This window comes from Eretmochelys imbricata, chromosome 3 (assembly GCF_965152235.1).
Source record: "Eretmochelys imbricata isolate rEreImb1 chromosome 3, rEreImb1.hap1, whole genome shotgun sequence".
In the NCBI taxonomy this organism is placed as follows: domain Eukaryota; kingdom Metazoa; phylum Chordata; order Testudines; family Cheloniidae; genus Eretmochelys; species Eretmochelys imbricata.
Genome location: NC_135574.1, coordinates 180,893,992 through 180,913,460, shown reverse-complemented (window position 1 = coordinate 180,913,460; position 19,469 = coordinate 180,893,992). Strand labels below are relative to the sequence as shown.

At 40.3% G+C, this 19,469-nt stretch overlaps 1 protein-coding gene across 24 annotated transcripts in view; it reads right to left on the bottom strand.

Moving 5' to 3' along the window:
* NRXN1 (neurexin 1) overlaps positions 1-19,469 on the bottom strand; it is a 1,233,750-nt gene that overhangs the window by 653,417 nt on the left and 560,864 nt on the right. For all 24 annotated transcript variants that reach the window (XM_077811984.1, XM_077811986.1, XM_077812000.1 and 21 more), the window contains one exon: positions 7,066-7,449. In XM_077811984.1, the coding sequence (XP_077668110.1) occupies positions 7,066-7,449 (384 nt within the window). The remainder of the gene's footprint in view (positions 1-7,065; positions 7,450-19,469) is intronic.

Below are 19,469 nucleotides of genomic sequence, written 5' to 3'. Positions count from 1 at the left end.
GGTGAATTTCTATATGAAACTTTTTCACACAAAAAATGCAGATTTGGGTAGTCCAAAACACTTTGCGAATTCGGTAAGAATTTAAGCAGGTTACATTTTGGTGACATTCCATGACCAGTGATAGTGCACTGGACTGGAACTCAGGGGAAATGGGTTGTACTTAAATCAGAGAATTTACGTTTAAGTACGAAAGAACAGAATTCGTCCCTTAATAGTGCTCATTCCAGACATGTAACTATTTAAGATCCTGACATGGATAAACTATGAGTAGTTCCAATGACTTCAATGTGTGTTTGCAAATATTTTCATTATTTCATTTTTCTTTTTATACTTTTTAAAAATCCTTCCCAAAAATCTAAAACTTTGCATAACCGGATAAAATAGTTTCATGTTTTGCAATAAGAAGTGACTTAGTTAGATTTAAAAAATACTCCAGTCAACAGGAGACTTAGTGACATGACCCAATACATCAAAATGTAAAGGAAAGATCAGTGATGTTGGATGTTAACACCCTTCTCTTCAAAAAGCAGCTTGGATGAAATAAAGCAAAAAGTGACAGACTTGAGGGGTCTCTGGGTGTACTTTCTAATAATTCTCAATATATAAATAACTACTGGATAAAATATGGATGGAAACTGAAATTGATACACTACAGTTAGGATAAATGTTTAACATGGATAAGATTCCGCCACCTTCATTCATAACAAGTAGTACTTTACTCCAGTAGGATTGTTTGAGGGGGATGTCTTCACTACACAACAAGAGTAGGGTGGGAGAATCTAGCCCCACAGGTTTTAGCAGGGTGCAAAGGATGAAATTGGTAGTAATTAAATAGGTAGGAGATGAGGTTATTATAACAACAGGAAACACATGACTTTTCATATAGTCCTGCATTTGTTAGGAGTTTTTCTATTTTATTAAAAAATATACAGAGACAATTCAAACAGAGGGAAAAATACATTCAAGTGTATTTCCCCTGTGGAAAGTTCATTTAATTTAACTCCTTGCAACTTTGCATGCCTGTCCTTTCTTAGATAAATTTGCTCTTATGCATTATTCCTTGATGGCCAGCTAAAAGTATGCACCTGTGAAAGGCTTTGCCAAGAGGCAGTTACATATTGTGATCCATGATGAAAATTAGAGATGAAGCCAAATTATATTGCTATGACATCTGTCCCTCCATCTGCTATAGTTTCCATAAACAACTAAACCAATCCATATATTATACTGATGTTTTTACTTTATGTATAACCAAGAATTTGTTACAGTGGGAAAATAAGCACATACAACCCAATTTCTGCACGTGCAAACAAAAAACTATTAACTTTAAATAGGCTGGAATGAGCATAAAATGGCTTTTGTGTCCTATGGCTTTTCCTTAGTTACTGATCTGATCAGATTACAGAATCATATATTCATAGAATCATAGAAATATGGGTCTGGAAGGAACCTTGTGAAGTCCAGCACCTGACACTGAGGCAGGACCAAGTATATCTAAACCATCCCAAATAGATGTTTGTCTAAGCTTTTCTTAACCTCCAATGACAGAGATTCCACAACCCCACTTGGAAGCCTACTCAGTGCTTAACTATCCTTATAGTTAGAAAGTATTTCCTAATATCTAACCTATATACCTCTTGCTGCAGATTAAGTCGATTACTTCTTGTCCAATTTGTAGTGGACACAGAGAGCAATTGATCACAGTCCTCTTTGTAACAGCCATTAACATATTTGAAGACTTACCAGGGTATCCATCCACCTTCCTTTCTCAAGACTAAAAATTTTCATTTTTTTAAATTTTACCTTTCCAAATAGGTCAGGGTTTTTGAAACCTTTTAATCATTTTTGTTGGTGCGAGTCCATAGGATAGCAATTTGTTCACATCTTTCCTAAAATATGGCACCCAGAACTGGACATAGTACTCCAGGCAAGGTCTAACCGGTGATGAGCAGAGCAGGACAATTACCTTCCGTGTCTTTCAAACAATATGCCTATTAATGCACCCCATAATGCTATTTGCCTCTTTCATGACTGCATTGTATTGTTGGCTCAAATTCAATTTGTGATCCACTTTAACTCACACATCCTTTTCTTCACTACTACCACCTAGCCAGTTATACATATTGTTTGTATTTGTGCATTTGATTTCTCCTTCTTAAGTGCAGTACTTGGAACTTGTTTTTATTGAATTTCATCTTGTTGATTTCAGTCCAAGTCTCCAATTTGTCAAGGTCATTTTGAATTCTAATTGTGTCCTCCAAAGTGCCTGCAACTCGTCCCTTCTTGGTGTCATCCACAAATTTTATAAGCATACTCTCCATCCCATTATCCAAGCCATGAATGAAAATATTGAATAGCACCAGACCCAGGACAGACCCCTGCAGGAGCCCAATAGATACATCCTCCCAATTTGACAGAAAGTCATTGATAATTACTCTCTGAGTACAATCTTTCAACCAGTTATGCACCCACTTTACAGTGATTTCATCTAGACCAAATTTCCCTACTTTGCTAATGAGAGTGCTCAAATAAATTGGTTAGTCTCTAAGGTGCCACAAGTACTCCTTTTCTTCATGTGGCACAGTATCAAAAGCCTTACGAAAAATTAAGTGATCACATCTACAGCTTTCCCCTATCCAATTAGCCACTAACCCTGTCAAAGAAGGAAATTATGTTGGTTTGGCATGATTTGTTTTTGACAAATCTATGTTGGCTATTATTTATTACTTTTTTATTCTCTAAGTGCTTACAAACTGTTTAATAATTTGTTCCAGTATCTTTCCAGATATAGAAGTTAGCTGACTGGTCTATAATTTCCCAGGTCCTCTTTTCCCCCCTTTTTTAAAGATCAGCACTCTGTTTGCCATTTTCCAGTCCTCTGGGACCTCACATGTCCTCCATGAGGTCTCAAAGATAACTGTTAACAGTTCTGAGATTGCTTCAGCTAGTTCTTTAAGTACCCTAGGATAAATTTAATCAGGCCCTGCTGACCTGAATACATTTAATTTATCTGATGCCTGCTCTACATGTAAAACTTAGGGTGACCTAGCTACATCACTCAAGGCTGTGAAAAATGTTATGCCCTGTGTGATGTAGTTAGGTCAATCTAATCTCCACTGTAGATGCAGCTAGGTCGCCGGATAAATTCTTCCACCAACCAAGCTACTGTTTCAAGGGGGTGTATTTACTACAGTGATGGAAAATCCTCTGTGGCTGTAGTAGGTCTACAGTATAGCACTACAGCACCATAGCAAAAGTGCTGCTGTAGCGGTCGTAGCGTAGACCTACCATAAATATTAATTATGGGGGGAGGGATAGCTCAGTGGTTTGAGCATTGGCCTGCTAAACCCAGGGTTGTGAGTTCAATCCTTGAGGGGCCCATTTGGGATCTGGGGCAAAAATTGGGGATTGGTCCTGCTTTGAGCAGGGGGTTGGACTAGATGACCTCCTGAGGTCCCTTCCAACCCCGGTATTCTATGAATTTATAATATTTTTTGTATTGTACAGTATTGGTACATATAATAAGGATAAATGATTTCTTTGATTATTAAGGCAAAAAAAGCTTCATGGAACATAAATGTTAGTGTCATCAAATGTAAATATATGCCCTGTTTGCTGTAGATATCCTAATCTCCTAACTCAGCTCAGAGCTCAGTTGTTTAACCTCAAATATTTCATTCTAACATGGTTTCCCACTTTATAAGGCTCTATTGTTTGGTCTTATTTTACTTCAATTACTTACAAAAATTATAATTGTGTTATTTATATCACTAAATACAATAGTGTATCAGTTATTGCACTCGGGTAGTAGTTATAACAACTTGTGTGGTAAAATGCCAACACACTGCTTTCAGAATCCCAAAAGCTGTAATCATATTAATGCATGACCATTCGGGATACAAATATTACTGGAAGGAGAACTGCTTTCAGTGCAGTTTCCTCTGGATAGGGAAACCCAAGGGCAGGAAATGATCCTGCACTGACTGCACAAAGATTTCTGCTGGACAAGAGCCAGATATGATTGTGGGGAAGCTAGTAAGAATACCATATTACCATCACTCCCAGTAGGTGAAGTTATGTGTGCTAGGAAATTAAGTCCTGAATTGGACAATAGTTGAAAATATACTAGGCGGAAAAATAACTGGAGATGAAAAGGATTCTGTGCGAGTTCTTGTGACCCGTTAAATATATTCATGACAAATCCCTATGATGAAGTTTGCTATTAAATTCTCGTTTATAGATTTGCATATGTTTGTTGTCCCTGTCTCTAATGACTGAAATATGTAAATATTTCCTAGCTCTTCCTGATGTGGAAAGATATAAGTGCTATTTTTACTTCTGCCATATGTAATAGCAGAATTTTGCCACAGGGTGGTAGACCATGCATATTTAACTGAAGGTTTTTGTAATTCATCTGACAGTTTGGTTATGCCCTCTGCCAACTTCACTCCACGAGTAATAGAACAATCTGGCGACATCAAAATAACTGGCCTCTAGCCAAAGGGGCTTGCATTTTTAAAAGTCTGGGACCTACTTGTAAATGCCAATAACCTGACTTCATTTACCACAAAAGTGATGGGATTTCCTCAAGATTATATCTAGACTTTTTTAAAAACCATTCATCAGTTTTACTTTTAAACAGTAAAATCTTTAGGTGACCACTTTACCTAGCAAAATGAATTAAACTATACAGAAAAAAACTTTAGCTGCCAGTCAATAAGCTTGAAGATTAGGTTTTGGCTGGAAGTGAAGACTCTGTTATGTGTGAATTGTAATATAAGATTTCACAAAATAAGAGTTCTGGCATTTAACACTTCTTGTTCAAACTGGAATAAAAATACTAAATAAGATTTTTGTTCTGGTAAACTGTTAGATCCCCACTTATCCTTACAAATAAGGATGTCAAATTTCATTTCTCTCTTTTCTTGAAATATATTAATAAAAGGCCTGGGTCTGTTCTTGTATTGTAATAAAATCACAGAAGAGAGAGTATTTGAATATAAAAGTAAAGATTTCTTATAAAAAGAGAAACAGAAAAGGAGATTTAATATTCGATTACTAAAATACAAATACTGTAACTGACAATTGTAACAAATCATGGTTAATGTACTGCAGTTAAGATTTATGCAACGTGTGTGCAAAGCACTGAAAGTGTCTTTACAGATTCTGTTTGGTGTCAATTTAAAAATAAAAGCTCTATCTGTTTGATACAAAATATTAAAATGAGCTACTCAATGTTCCTTTTCTATTATAAAACTGTGTATTGCACACAGAAAAAATTGCCATTTAGTATAAGTAGTACATACGTGACAACACAATAGCATGAAATTCTTCTCAGTGTTATTATTGCAATATGCTACTTTTAAATATCACTGAAATGCCACTATGTTTGCAGATTATGAAAGTGTTAATTAAACTAATTAAAATAAAATAGAAATGATAACAGAAATAATCTATACTTGTAAGACCCAAATTTGTTTTCCTCCCCAATTTTTTTAAATTAACTTGCATAGCTACTATCTGATTTTACACTCATCTTCACAGCTAAAGGTTTTATTCATTAATTTTAAATATAAATTATTTTACTACTTTTGATGAACAGGAATTTTATTCCCCTATGAACTAGAAATTTTTTTAAGCTGCAAAGATTGAATCTAGATTCCAGGGGCCTGATTTTTTCTCACTTACACTGAAGATGTGAAATCCTGGAATCACTGAAGTCAGTGGAAGTTTTGCCAAGGACTTGAATGAGGCTGGAATTCACTCATGGAATTCAAGAATGTACAGTAGATAGTGGGGTATACCAGTGTACATGTGTGGAGAATCTGACCTCATTTCAGAGTCAGACTGTTGTGAATTCAGGTTTCATAGAGTCACATTTCAGTAAATTAGTAACAAGAGAAAGTACTGTCTCATGTTGTCACAAAGCTCTTCACAGCCCAGCTTGTAAAATGACAAAAGGGGGGATTTTCAAAGTCACAAATAGCAGATAGGCACCGGACTCTTACTCATCATCAGTGGGAGTTAGGCACTGTCATAAATATAAAGGGAAGGGTAAACCCCTTTAAAATCCCTCCTGGCCAGAGGAAAAATCCTCTCACCTGTAAAGGGTTAAGAAGCTAAAGGTAACCTTGCTGGCACCTGACCAAAATGACCAATGAGGAGACAAGATACTTTCAAAAGCTGGGAGGAGGGAGAAAAACAAGGGGTCTGTGTCTGTCTGTATGATGCTTTTGCCGGAGACAGAACAGGAATGGAGTCTTAGAACCTAGTAAGTAATCTAGCTAGGTATGTGTTAGATTATGATTTCTTTAAATGGCTGAGAAAATAGCTGTGCTGAATAGAATGAATATTCCTGTCTGTGTGGTTTTTTTTGTAACTTAAGGTTTTGCCTAGAGGGATTCTCTATGTTTTAAATCTAATTACCCTGTAAGGTATTCACCTGATTATTCATCCTGATTTTACAGAGGTGATTCTTTTTTTTTTTACTTCTATTAAAAGTCTTCTTGTAAGGAAACTGAATGCTTTTTCATTGTTCTAAGATCCAAGGGTTTGGGTCTGTGGTCACTTATGCAAATTGGTGAGGATTTTTACCAAACCTTCCCCAGGAAGTGGGCTGCAAGGGGTGGGAGGATTTGGGGGGGAAAGACGTGTCCAAACTCAGTTTTTTCAGGAACCCAGATAAAGTTTGGTGTTGGCAGTGGAAATCCAAGGGCAAAGGGTAAAATAATTTGTACCTTGGAGAAGTTTTAACCTAAGCTGGTAAAAGTAAGCTTAGGAGGTTTTCATGCAGATCCCCACATCTGTACCCTAGAGTTCAGAGTGGGGAAGGAACCTTGACAGGCACCTACCTGCCATTTGTGCCTTTGAAAATCTCCCCCAAACTCTTTCATATGGCCACATGGCCACTTGATTCAATTTAGTTTTCTGTCAATATAAAACCAGTGGGAAGAAGAGGAACAGACAATGAGGGTTATTTTTTAAAACAGTTAATGTAGTACTTGTCATTTTTAATCATTGTTAATTTCTACATTGTAGAGTCATGCACAATCTTTTGAAACCTACCTCTCTCACATGATCTGCCAAGGTAGCCTGTACCAGAACAATCACAGATATATCTATTCCACCCATCCCTGCACACACCATTGTTTTTACAGGGGTTGCTCAGGCATGGTTTTGCAGTTTCTCTTGAGCATGAGGGCTTCACTCCAGCAGTGCTTTGAATTTCAGCCATTTGTCGAATATCCTTGCTTTGGCCATCAATAAACAAGTCTCTGATGCAGCCAACGTATCCATAATTGAGAAGTGCTGTCCACACCTCTGTTGGAAAGACCAGCCCTGCTTTATTTTCTGGCAAGCCCCCAAGATACAAGTCATCATCTAGGTCTAGGATTTCGCTTTCTCCTGGTGCAGTGTAAGGTGTACGTAATGTGTTCACAGAAATGGTACCTGATAAGAAACAACAAAATGCAAGATTTTTAACATATTAAAGTGAATTCTGACAGCACTTCTTTATTCCCCGAGTCCCAAAATGCAGTATTTTCTTATTGCCAAATATCTCATACATGAAAGACCTAGATGAATGTTGTATTTACACATTTTAAAATAATAAAATGAAACATTATTTTGTGTTAAAATATCCCTTAAACACTGTCAGGAAATATGTGGTGTACAAACATTTCCACAAAGTACTGCATAAACTTAAATGTTTGAAAACCAAAATCCACATAAGGGATTTCAGGTAGATAAAATGTATTATTTGGTGCAAAAAAGTCAAATGTATTTCAGGGTGATCTTCAGAAACACCCTGTTGGTGGAACAGCAATTCTCTGCACTGCCCTCTAAATGGCTCAAGATCCCATTCTAGGGATTCTGCCTCTGAGGATTCTGATCGGTTTCAGTGGGCTTTGGATCAGACCCTTTATCTGGGAGGGGAGGGGAAGTACTAGCATCAGCTGCCAGGCAGCCAATCATTAAAAAGATAGTGATGTACACCCAGAGGAAAAAAAATCAATGCCTCTGACATTTCCATCTAAATGTGTGCTTGTTACAGAGAGGAGAGAGAGGGAAGCACAAGAGAAATCATGAAATCAGAAATATTTATTTATTTTTGCTTTCAGTTAAAAAACAAAAACAAGCCTGAAATTTTAGCTCTGCCACTTATGCAAGAAGCCTCAAAAAAGCCTCAGTGTTGCCCAAAATGTTGGCTAGGATGATCAATTGTCAAGATCCTCTACTCTATAAATAATTGTAAAGACCGAGGACTCCAACTGAAAGAATTGAACATACAGAACCGTAGCACATGTGTGTTAATCAGATTCAGTCCAACTGTTGCAGTAAGATTATTACAAACAAAATCTGTGTGTGGATTTTAATATGATTCTGTCTTCACAATCAAGCAGGAGGTGAAATCACAATCCCCTGTAAATCACTGTATTAAAGTGAAGTACTGAGGTTGAGGGAACTGGGCTTATTTAGTCTGATGAAGAGAAGAGTGAGGGGGCATTTGATAGCAGCCTTCAATTATCTGAAGGCGGGTTCCAAAGAGGATGGAGCTCAGCGGTTCTCAGTGGTGGCAGATGACAGAACAAGGAGCAATGGTCTCAAGTCGCAGTGGGGGAGGTCTAGGTTGGATATTAGGAAACACTATTTCACTAGGAGGGCAGTGAAGCACTGGAATGGGTTACCTAGGGAGGCGGTGGAATCTCCATCCCTAGAGATTTTTAAGGCCCAGCTTGACAAAGCCCTGGCTGGGATGAATTAGTTGGTGTTGGTCCTGCTTTGAGCAGGAGGTTGGACTAGATGACTTCCTGAGGTCTCTTTGAACCCTAATCTTTTATGATTCTATGAGCCACATTATACTATATATGTTACAGCAGTGTGTGTTTTATGTTTTACCCTCAGCCATTGTTTGAAACAGTACTATGGAAAGCAGGATAGCCCAGGATCATGTTCCTCTTTAGATACAGATGCATGTGAAACACCATTCCTATTATCACTATGCAGCACAGAATCTGGAACACCTCAAGGATTATTATTGAGAATTGACTACTATGGAATGTCATTTGGAAAGGATATTTCCAAGATCTTGCATGCACCTATATCAAAATATGACTATAAACTGAAAGCAAAAGTGAGTCAGACAGAGATATTTGAAACAAACGTTTTATTATATGAATGTTAAATTAAAATAAAATAAAATACTATATAGTAGAATTTAGGCGTCAAAAGAACAAACTAACTTTTTTTCTTTGTTTGGAATCCCCTGGCCTCTGTTACGCAGGACGTCAGACTACATGATCACTTTGGTCTCTTCTGGTCACTAACTCTATGAAAAACAACTGTTCTGGAAAGGCCGCAATTTGGCAATGGTCAAATACATTGCTTTCTGGGCCCCCAGAATTGTATTTATGATGGGGGTATTTTGTACTCCGATGATACAGAGTTCCAGGGGACTCATAGAATTAAAAAATGTAATGGGCAAATCTCAATAGCTCAGAATAAGCATTCAAAATTTTAGACATTTATTCAAATCATTTTGCGCTGGAAATGTCCGAAGATAAAGCTCCCTTGTGAGATTTCTAGTACTTCTCATTTTAAGCTGAGTTTGGTATAATTCAAAAACAGCCTCTCTACTTTTAACGGTTACCAAAAAGGATGAGGGGACAAAAAGGCTTGTGCCTTTTTTGCATCTTTATAATTGTGTATAAAAATGCTTGAACATTTTGCTTGTCTTAAATGTTTATCCCACACTTCCTTTTGCAATATCAGGAATACTTTTCTTCTGTGTTTTGCTTGAGGTCTATTTGGAGAATTAGAAAATTGGAATGGGAGGTTCCTAAATCCCTAACTGAAGGAGGTCGGTATGTTGAATTTTTAACTAGGAGACCCTTTCTTCCACCAAAAATCCCTCAATTTTCAATCATGAGAACCTAAAGTTATTTTACTAAATCTATATTTAATCACCCCTATCACAAGTCTTATTTCTGAGGTTCTGAGCATCCACCGTTCCCATTAAATCAAACCTCGGAAAGTCAGCACCTCTGAATATCAGGCTACCTGTCAAGGAACTAACTTTAGTGTGAAAATTTTTGCGGAAGTTTTTAGTAATCAGTTGTGTCAACCAACACACACCTGTTACCTAATTTGATACATATTAATGTAGATATGATAGTTACTGCATTATGAATAATATCCACTAAATATTAAAAGATAAAGGTTTGGTTACGGGTTGCAGAGCTTTTCTCCTTTAGGTCACTAGCTTGAATTAGACCCAGATCATTAGTGAATAAAAGCTTTCTAATGACATTTCAGTAGCCTAATATACATAAAATGAATTGGTGGTTTTACACCAGTTCCAAGTAACAAAAGCAACCAGTATAACTGGCACATTTTTAAGCATCCTTAGCAGAGAGGCCTGGGATTAATTGGACATGGAAAATGAACTATACCTCTTCACCCTTAGGGACTTGACCTTAGTCAAGGTTCAAGAAAACTGGTTGCACAACTTAGTGCAACCTTTCACTGCTCCTTCCCATGTTGTACCAGATCTGTTCAGTCTCTAGACCAGTTATTTGGCATCACCAACGTTATTTCACTGGCACTGTGGGAGCCTCAGGCACTGGTGCACCTCGGTTCCTCATATTCTCTGCCTGTGGCACATAATAGTCTAGTCTCCTGTGGGATGTAATACTTTGGTCTAATTTTGTTGCTGGCTTTAGCATATGAATGCTGGCATACTATGAGTTTGACTTCTGTATTTGGGGGGCCAAGGGGTGGGAAGGGGATGAGGCTCCACAGGGGATCCAGATGCGGCGGGGGGGAGTGCCTTAGCAGGGCAGTCCTCTGGATGCAGTGAGTGAGGCTTGGTGGGGTACAGATTCAGGTGTGGGGGGCTTGGTGGGGTTCAGTAGCAGGGTCTTGGTGTGTGGGGTCTCTGGATGCAGGGGGTGAGGCTCAGCAGGGTGGGGATTCAGGCGTGCAGCACTTGGGAGGGAGGTCTGTATACACTAGGGTTGGGCAGATGGGGGTGCAGCTCCCCATACAGTGACCTCTCCCCCTCGCAGCTGAGGAGTGACGGAGGCAGGAAGTGGAGCGTGTGTGTGTGTGTGTAGCTTCCTGGAGCCAGGTCTGACCCGACCCTGGTGGCTACCTGCAGGGGAAGTCTGACAGTCCTTCCGCCACACCCTCACAGCCAGGACTAGCAGCTGAGCACTCACCTGGGTGGGGAAGCGGCTCAGCCACCTTGCTCTTATTGAAAATGGCCCCAAACTGGAGCTCTGCTGTGAAGGTCGCTGCTCTCCTGCACTCCGTTACACAGTCCATGTGGGGAAACTGACCAGCAGGCATGGAGTACCTTGCATCACCGCTTGTACCCCCACGCAACGTTTCTCTGTGTCCTCCAAGGGAACTGCGGGGGGATGGTGAGCAGCAATGCCAGGCTCCGTGCCTGCCAGTCAGTTTCTCCATATAGGCAGTGCGGTGAGTTATCAGGATCTACTTTCCTGCCCTCCCCTTATGCAAACCACGTGGGGGGAACTGCCCAGAGCTTGTGGCATCACCCCTGCCTCCAAGGGAAGAAAGCAGGACCAACTACCAGGGAGAAATCTGGGCACCCCCCCCCCCACACACACATACATTGCTTCTGAATCTTATCCAGTTTGGGGGGGCAATTCCCCCCATGATCCTCCCAATCTCTGCCCATGGATGCTGGGTGGTTTTGGAGCCCTGTGATATATAGGAGGTCAGACTACATGACCTGCTGGTCCCTTCTGGCCTTAAACACTGTTACTCTATAAGCACTTACACTGCATGTTTATAACAGTTCCAAATGATATCGTTATATTATACTGCAGATGCTCTTCCAAAAGTATGTTTAATCAATGAGTGTTTAGTTATCTATATGATGACTCTAACAAAATTATTATAGGGATTTTATTTTCATACATTCCTTTTCTTATTTTTATTCTTTTTAAAATATGCATTTTTGCATGCTGCATTATTTCTAGTACATATTAAATTTTAAAAAAAATATGTATTTATTCATGGGCTTTTCTGTCTTTATTGCACACATCACACACGTACTAACACTGTTGACAACTCTATCAATATTATCAGGAGTCTCCTGATTTTAAGCTACTCATGATGCCAGGAGAAATCTAGGGCTCTCTGGTTACTAAAAATGGCTAATGTCTGCCATGGGTCTCAATGTAAATAAAGACACAAGTTGCCCTCAAAAAGGATGGCCAATTCCTAGTCACCATATGTGATCCAGCTAAGAAACAAAGTAACCTGGGGAGTAAATCAATCAATAAGGCTGAGGGCAGAATGATGCCAGATGAAGCAATGAGTGACAAGCACTCTTGTTTCAGTAAATAGGGTTGAACATGACAGAACCTCTTGTAGAAGAATGCAATGGGTCACCAATAAAACCTGATGACTGCAGACTACAAAATGAGATATTCTGAAGCAATAAAAGTTTGCTCTCTAATGGCAAAAACTATTGCTTTGGAGCTATATAAAGTATTCGCCTGGATAGGAGTTCTCTGTGGCACCTGGCATTGGTCACTGTTGGAAGACAAGATACTGAGCTAGATGAATCTTTGGTCTGACCCACTATGGCCGTTCTTATGATATCTTGACAGACAGATGGACCGATTTTTTCCTCAAAACTAAGGACACTGCACAAGATATAGATTATCAGTGGAAGCTCTCTGAGATCTTATGGAAATTATAACATTCAATGACCCTAAAAAAGGAAGTACAAATCCATCATGGGAGAAACAGTTATCTATGTGATCTTGGGTTTACTCCATTTTTATACCATGCCTTTGGAGCTCTCCTTATTTTGCAGAGCTTGAGAGAGGAGTTCTTCATCTACATTGCCAATATATTGCAGCATATTTGAATTATTTCGACCCAGAGATGTAGGTAGATGCTTATACCAGAATGGCAGAAGAAAAACTGTTTTAGTGGTGTCATTAAAAAAAAGGAAAGAGTAACAAGCTTCCTGTATACAGTACTATAAAATCCCTCCTGGACAGAGGCAAAAAATCCTTTTACCTGTAAAGGGTTAAGAAGCTCAGGTAACCTGGCTGGCATCTGACCAAAAGGACCAATAAGGGGACAAGGTACTTTCAAATGGGGTGCGGGGGGAGAGGTTTTGGTCTGTCTGTTCTGTGTGCTTGCTGGACACAGATCAAGGAAGCAAGCAGTCCAACTCTATTAGAATTAGTAAGTACTAGCAAGGGAATGCGTTAGCTTATTTTTGTTTTGGCTTGTGATTTTTTCTGTGCTGAGGGGAAGGTGTATTCCTGGTTTTCTTTTAGTAACTTTAAAGTTTGGCCCAGAGGGAAATCCTCTGTATTTTTTAATATGATTGCCCTGTAAGATTATCTTCCATTCTAATTTTACAGAGGTGCTTCTTTTACATTTTTTCTTTATAATAAAGTTCTGTTTCTTTTAGAATCTGATTGGTTTTTTTTTTTAGTGTCCTAAACGCCCCCCAAGTTTGGTCTGTGCAGATCTTGTTAATTCATAGAATCATAGAATCATAGAATCATAGAATATCAGGGTTGGAAGGGACCCCTGAAGGTCATCTAGTCCAACCCCCTGCTCGAAGCAGGACCAATTCCCAGTTAAATCATCCCAGCCAGGGCTTTGTCAAGCCTGACCTTAAAAACTTCCAAGGAAGGAGATTCCACCACCTCCCTAGGCAACGCATTCCAGTGTTTCACCACCCTCTTAGTGAAAAAGTTTTTCCTAATATCCAATCTAAACCTCCCCCACTGCAACTTGAAGCCATTACTCCTCGTTCTGTCATCTGCTACCATTGAGAACAGTCTAGAGCCATCCTCTTTGGAACCCCCTTTCAGGTAGTTGAAAGCAGCTATCAAATCCCCCCTCATTCTTCTCTTCTGCAGGCTAAACAATCCCAGCTCCCTCAGCCTCTCCTCATAAGTCATGTGTTCTAGACCCCTAATCATTTTTGTTGCCCTTCGCTGGACTCTCTCCAATTTATCCACATCCTTCTTGTAGTGTGGGGCCCAAAACTGGACACAGTAATCCAGATGAGGCCTCACCAATGTCGAATAGAGGGGGACGATCACGTCCCTCGATCTGCTCGCTATGCCCCTACGTATACATCCCAAAATGCCATTGGCCTTCTTGGCAACAAGGGCACACTGCTGACTCATATCCAGCTTCTCGTCCACTGTCACCCCTAGGTCCTTTTCCGCAGAACTGCTGCCTAGCCATTCGGTCCCTAGTCTGTAGCGGTGCATTGGATTCTTCCGTCCTAAGTGCAGGACCCTGCACTTATCCTTATTGAACCTCATCAGATTTCTTTTGGCCCAATCCTCCAATTTGTCTAGGTCCTTCTGTATCCTATCCCTCCCCTCCAGCGTATCTACCACTCCTCCCAGTTTAGTATCGTCCGCAAATTTGCTGAGAGTGCAATCCACACCATCCTCCAGATCATTTATGAAGATATTGAACAAAACCGGCCCCAGGACCGACCCCTGGGGCACTCCACTTGACACCGGCTGCCAACTAGACATGGAGCCATTGATCACTACCCGTTGAGCCCGACAATCTAGCCAGCTTTCTACCCACCCTATAGTGCATTCATCCAGCCCATACTTCCTTAACTTGCTGACAAGAATACTGTGGGAGACCGTGTCAAAAGCTTTGCTAAAGTCAAGAAACAATACATCCACTGCTTTCCCTTCATCCACAGAACCAGTAATCTCATGATAAAAGGCGATTAGATTAGTCAGGCATGACCTTCCCTTGGTGAATCCATGCTGGCTGTTCCTGATCACTTTCCTTTCATGCAAGTACTTCAAGATTGATTCTTTGAGGACCTGCTCCATGATTTTTCCAGGGACTGAGGTGAGGCTGACTGGCCTGTAGTTCCCAGGATCCTCCTTCTTCCCTTTTTTAAAGATTGGCACTACATTAGCCTTTTTCCAGTCATCCGGGACTTCCCCGGTTCGCCACGAGTTTTCAAAGATAATGGCCAATGGCTCTGCAATCACAGCCGCCAATTCCTTCAGCACTCTCGGATGCAACTCGTCCGGCCCCATGGACTTGTGCACGTCCAGCTTTTCTAAATAGTCCCTAACCACCTCTATCTCCACAGAGGGCTGGCCATCTCTTCCCCATTTTGTGATGCCCAGCGTAGCAGTCTGGGAGCTGTCCTTGTTAGTGAAAACAGAGGCAAAAAAAGCATTGAGTACATTAGCTTTTTCCACATCCTCTGTCACTAGGTTGCCTCCCTCATTCAGTAAGGGTCCCACACTTTCCTTGGCTTTCTTCTTGTTGCCAACATACCTGAAGAAACCCTTCTTGTTACTCTTGACATCTCTCGCTAGCTGCAGCTCCAGGTGCGATTTGGCCCTCCTGATTTCATTCCTACATGCCCGAGCAATATTTTTATACTCTTCCCTGGTCATATGTCCAACCTTCCACTTCTTGTAAGCTTCTTTTTTATGTTTAAGATCCGCTAGGATTTCACCGTTAAGCCAAGCCGGTCGCCTGCCATATTTACTATTCTTTCGACTCATCGGGATGGTTTGTCCCTGTAACCTCAACAGGGATTCCTTGAAATACAGCCAGCTCTCCTGGACTCCTTTCCCCTTCAAGTTAGTCCCCCAGGGGATCCTGGCCATCCGTTCCCTGAGGGAGTCGAAGTCTGCTTTCCTGAAGTCCAGGGTCCGTATCCTGCTGCTTACCTTTCTTCCCTGCGTCAGGATCCTGAACTCAACCAACTCATGGTCACTGCCTCCCAGATTCCCATCCACTTTTGCTTCCCCCACTAATTCTACCCGGTTTGTGAGCAGCAGGTCAAGAAAAGCGCCCCCCCTAGTTGGCTCCTCTAGCACTTGCACCAGGAAATTGTCCCCTACGCTTTCCAAAAACTTCCTGGATTGTCTATGCACCGCAGTATTGCTCTCCCAGCAGATATCAGGAAAATTAAAGTCACCCATGAGAATCAGGGCATGCGATCTAGTAGTTTCCGTGAGCTGCCAGAAGAAAGCCTCATCTACCTCATCCCCCTGGTCAATTCTCAAGTCTCCCCAGCAAAGGGGGTCTGGGGGCTTGGGGGGATATTATGGGGGAGTAGGATCTCCAAGTGGTCTTTTCCCTGAGTTTGTCTAAAACACTTGGTGGTGGCAGCGTTACCTAATCCAAGGTACAAGGGAGAATTTGTGCCTTTGGGAGTTTTTAACCTAAGCTGGTAGAAATAAGCTTGGGAGTCTTTCATGTGGGTCCCCACGTCTATACCCTAGAGTTCAGAGTGGGGTGGTAACCCTAACAAGTGGGAAGGTGGAAGGGAAGTCTTAGAGGAAAAATATTTGCAGGGCTGAGAAATTTCAGCATTAGATTGTAAGGTGTCTGGGGCAGGTAACATCTTTTTATTCTGCTTTTGTACAGTGCCTAGTACAATGAGCTCTGGGTCCATGAGCAGGGCACCTCGCTGCTACAGTGATATAAAATAAATAAATATTAATACAGCTAATGATGAGACAGTGAGCACCCCAAGGGAAAAGGTGGCTTCTTTCACAGACTGCTTGATCACCTGGTAAGTAGAAAAGATTCTCCATGTCTCCCTGAGGCAAGGAAAACCAAGGGGGAAAACTGCTTAAAAACTTTTTTATTGACTTTTGGGTCATGAGAGAGGAAAGGGAAGACCTAGTTAAGGACTGCACTAGGTGAGCTTCTGGGATAGATCTGACTCAGAGCACTGATCCTTGATCAATGATATTTAACTTCAGAATTTAAATAAAGAAGTATTTCTTTTCCCCAATATCACCTGGAAGCAAGTCCATCCTTTAGGCTCTTGCTATGACCTTTTGGATCTCTAACAATGGGACACCCAGTCAGGTACTGTATGCATTATCTGAGGGCAGAATTTTGGGGTTTATTTTTACTACTTTATGGATACACAATCACATGTACAGTACCAACCTGGAACACTACTTGAATGAATGGAAGACTAATTAGGATTGTTTATCTTTGGAGCACCAGGTCAATCCAACACTTCAAATAAGTAATTTCAAATACTTATTTAATCAGGAATAAGTGTTATGATTCATGAATGGTCTATTATATTATACATATTTTTATATATAAGCACCAAACAACAGGGCTTGCAATGGCTATTTAGAAAGTGCTGCTTGCAGTGAAAGACTGATTACAGTAAACCTCTAATTATATGCTCTGGTGAGATCCTTCTGCGTGCTCTCTCTTTCTCACTCACACACACATATGATAATTTCTTGTGCTTAAACCAGAACTCTTACTTTAATTCAAAATCTCAGTGACTTTTTAGCCCTTAAATGCCAGCTTACCCATGCATAACTGCTGATACAATCTGTTTTGCAGTACTGTACACCATTGAAGGCTGACAAGAATGACACATTCTCTATCTGATTTTAATGTGTAATGGTGATTTCTAAAGGATGGCAGTTTGTTAGAAAAATGCTTGTGAGGTTATCCTTGAGTATGCCAAACAGCTTAACAAAATTTAAACAATACTCAGGCCTCACAAATCAGTTATTAACCTAGCCCTAATGTGTCACAAAAACCACTGTGGGCGCAGCTGTTTCATGGTATGTTCCTACTTCTTTTACTGCAAAGTTGGCAGTATTGTAACAGCTGAACAGCCAAACATTTCCCATAGGTATCTGTTAATGAGCCTCTTCAATCATATTCATTATCTCAGCAATTTAGGTTTTATAAGTCTGTTTACAATAAACTAAGACATCCACCCACAGACATATTTCTAAACCTTGTCTCATCAATTGTGATCAGTAAAATACTGAGATTGTAACTGCAGCTGGTGCAGCTTCCTTGATCTCTATACTTACCTTACGTGGTCTATTAAGTTACTATGTGAAACCCTCATAGTTGTTTATTGGCAGATGGTGAAAATCTAAGGAAAGACTAGGCTTTTCTGGTTGTATCATATTGTCCTCTTAGTGTGCTAGAGTGAATATTATCTGATAGTCTGGTAACAGCTGTGCCAAACAAGGCTAGCTAGATGACAGAAAGGGGATAGTTGTTGTTGCTGCAGCTGAGAGTGGCTGTTTCCCGTGGCTGAGAATCAGGAAGAGAGCAAAGACCAGAAAATAAATCAAAGCACTTGCTGATTCTGCTAATATTGAAGTCAAGGAAATTAGACACAGCTTTCTATTATCAGTGGGCACCACTTTCGATTTGAAAGCCAGAGAAATGTAGGAATAAAAGGTTGTAAAATATGAAACGTTATTTAACAGCAAATATGGTACTTGAGCTACTTATTCATGAAGATGGAGCACAAATTTAAAAGATGCCATGTTAGCAGTGATCGGCTCAGATAAGTAGCTAATAAGTTGGAGACCTCAAAAGATCATTTTCTCAGGAGATTTCCAGTATTCCTGGTTTGGGCTGGAATAGCATTATTGCGGAAGATTCTGCCATGCTTTCTCACACTGAGTGTTTAATAGTGAGGAGTTGGGTAAGACAGCACCAAACACAAGTAGAAGTAGCAGAATCTAGCTCAGAATATTCATTTCCAGTGAGAAGAAAAAGAGGAACATACAATTTATTTTTCATGTTAATCAAATGTTTTTTTTCTGATGCAAATTCTGTGGTCCTTATTCAGCCATTATTCAGGCAATACTCCCATTAGATTAGATGACAGCATTGCCAATGCAAAAATGGAGTAAGAATTTCAGTATTTTTCCCACTGTAAACATTAACCAAACTTATTCAAATCACAATAAACATTTGTGTTGGGTTCAAGTTTTAGATGAAAATTCAGTATAGTATTAATTTTTAGGGTGGATAAAAATCAATGATTTTTTTTAAAAATCAGATTTTTTTTTTTATTTAAGCTGGATTTTTTTGATAAAATGCTTTTTGAGGAAAAAACCTATCTAAAGATACTTTTAATTAAGATACATTATAGCTCAAAGATACCTCATCATGGAATAGGGATTATAAATTCTAATTCTATAGTATGAGAATATATTTATGTAATGTTTAAGAAAAGTTTTGTAAATAAGTTCCAATACTTCATGGATTAGGGACCCAACCTTATGAGATTCCACGGGCTTCTGTACAGAATATTTAGGTTAATCTTTCTATCTATCTGTCCAACATTACTCAGTGCTCAGCCTAAAACAGTGGTTCTCAAACTAGGGCCGCCGCTTGTTCAGGGAAAGCCCCTTGCGGACTGGACTGGTTTGTTTACCTGCCATGTCCACAGGTTCAGCTGATCGCAGCTCCCACTGGCCGTGGTTCCCCGCTCCAGGCCAATGGGAGCTGCAGGAAGGGAGGCCAGCACATCCTTTGGCCCACACCGCTTCCCGCAGCCCCCATTGGCCTGGAGCAGTGAACCACAGCCAGTGGAAGCCTCAATCGGCCGAACCTGCAGACGCGACAGGTAAACAAACGGGCCCTGACCGCCAGGGGCTTTCCCT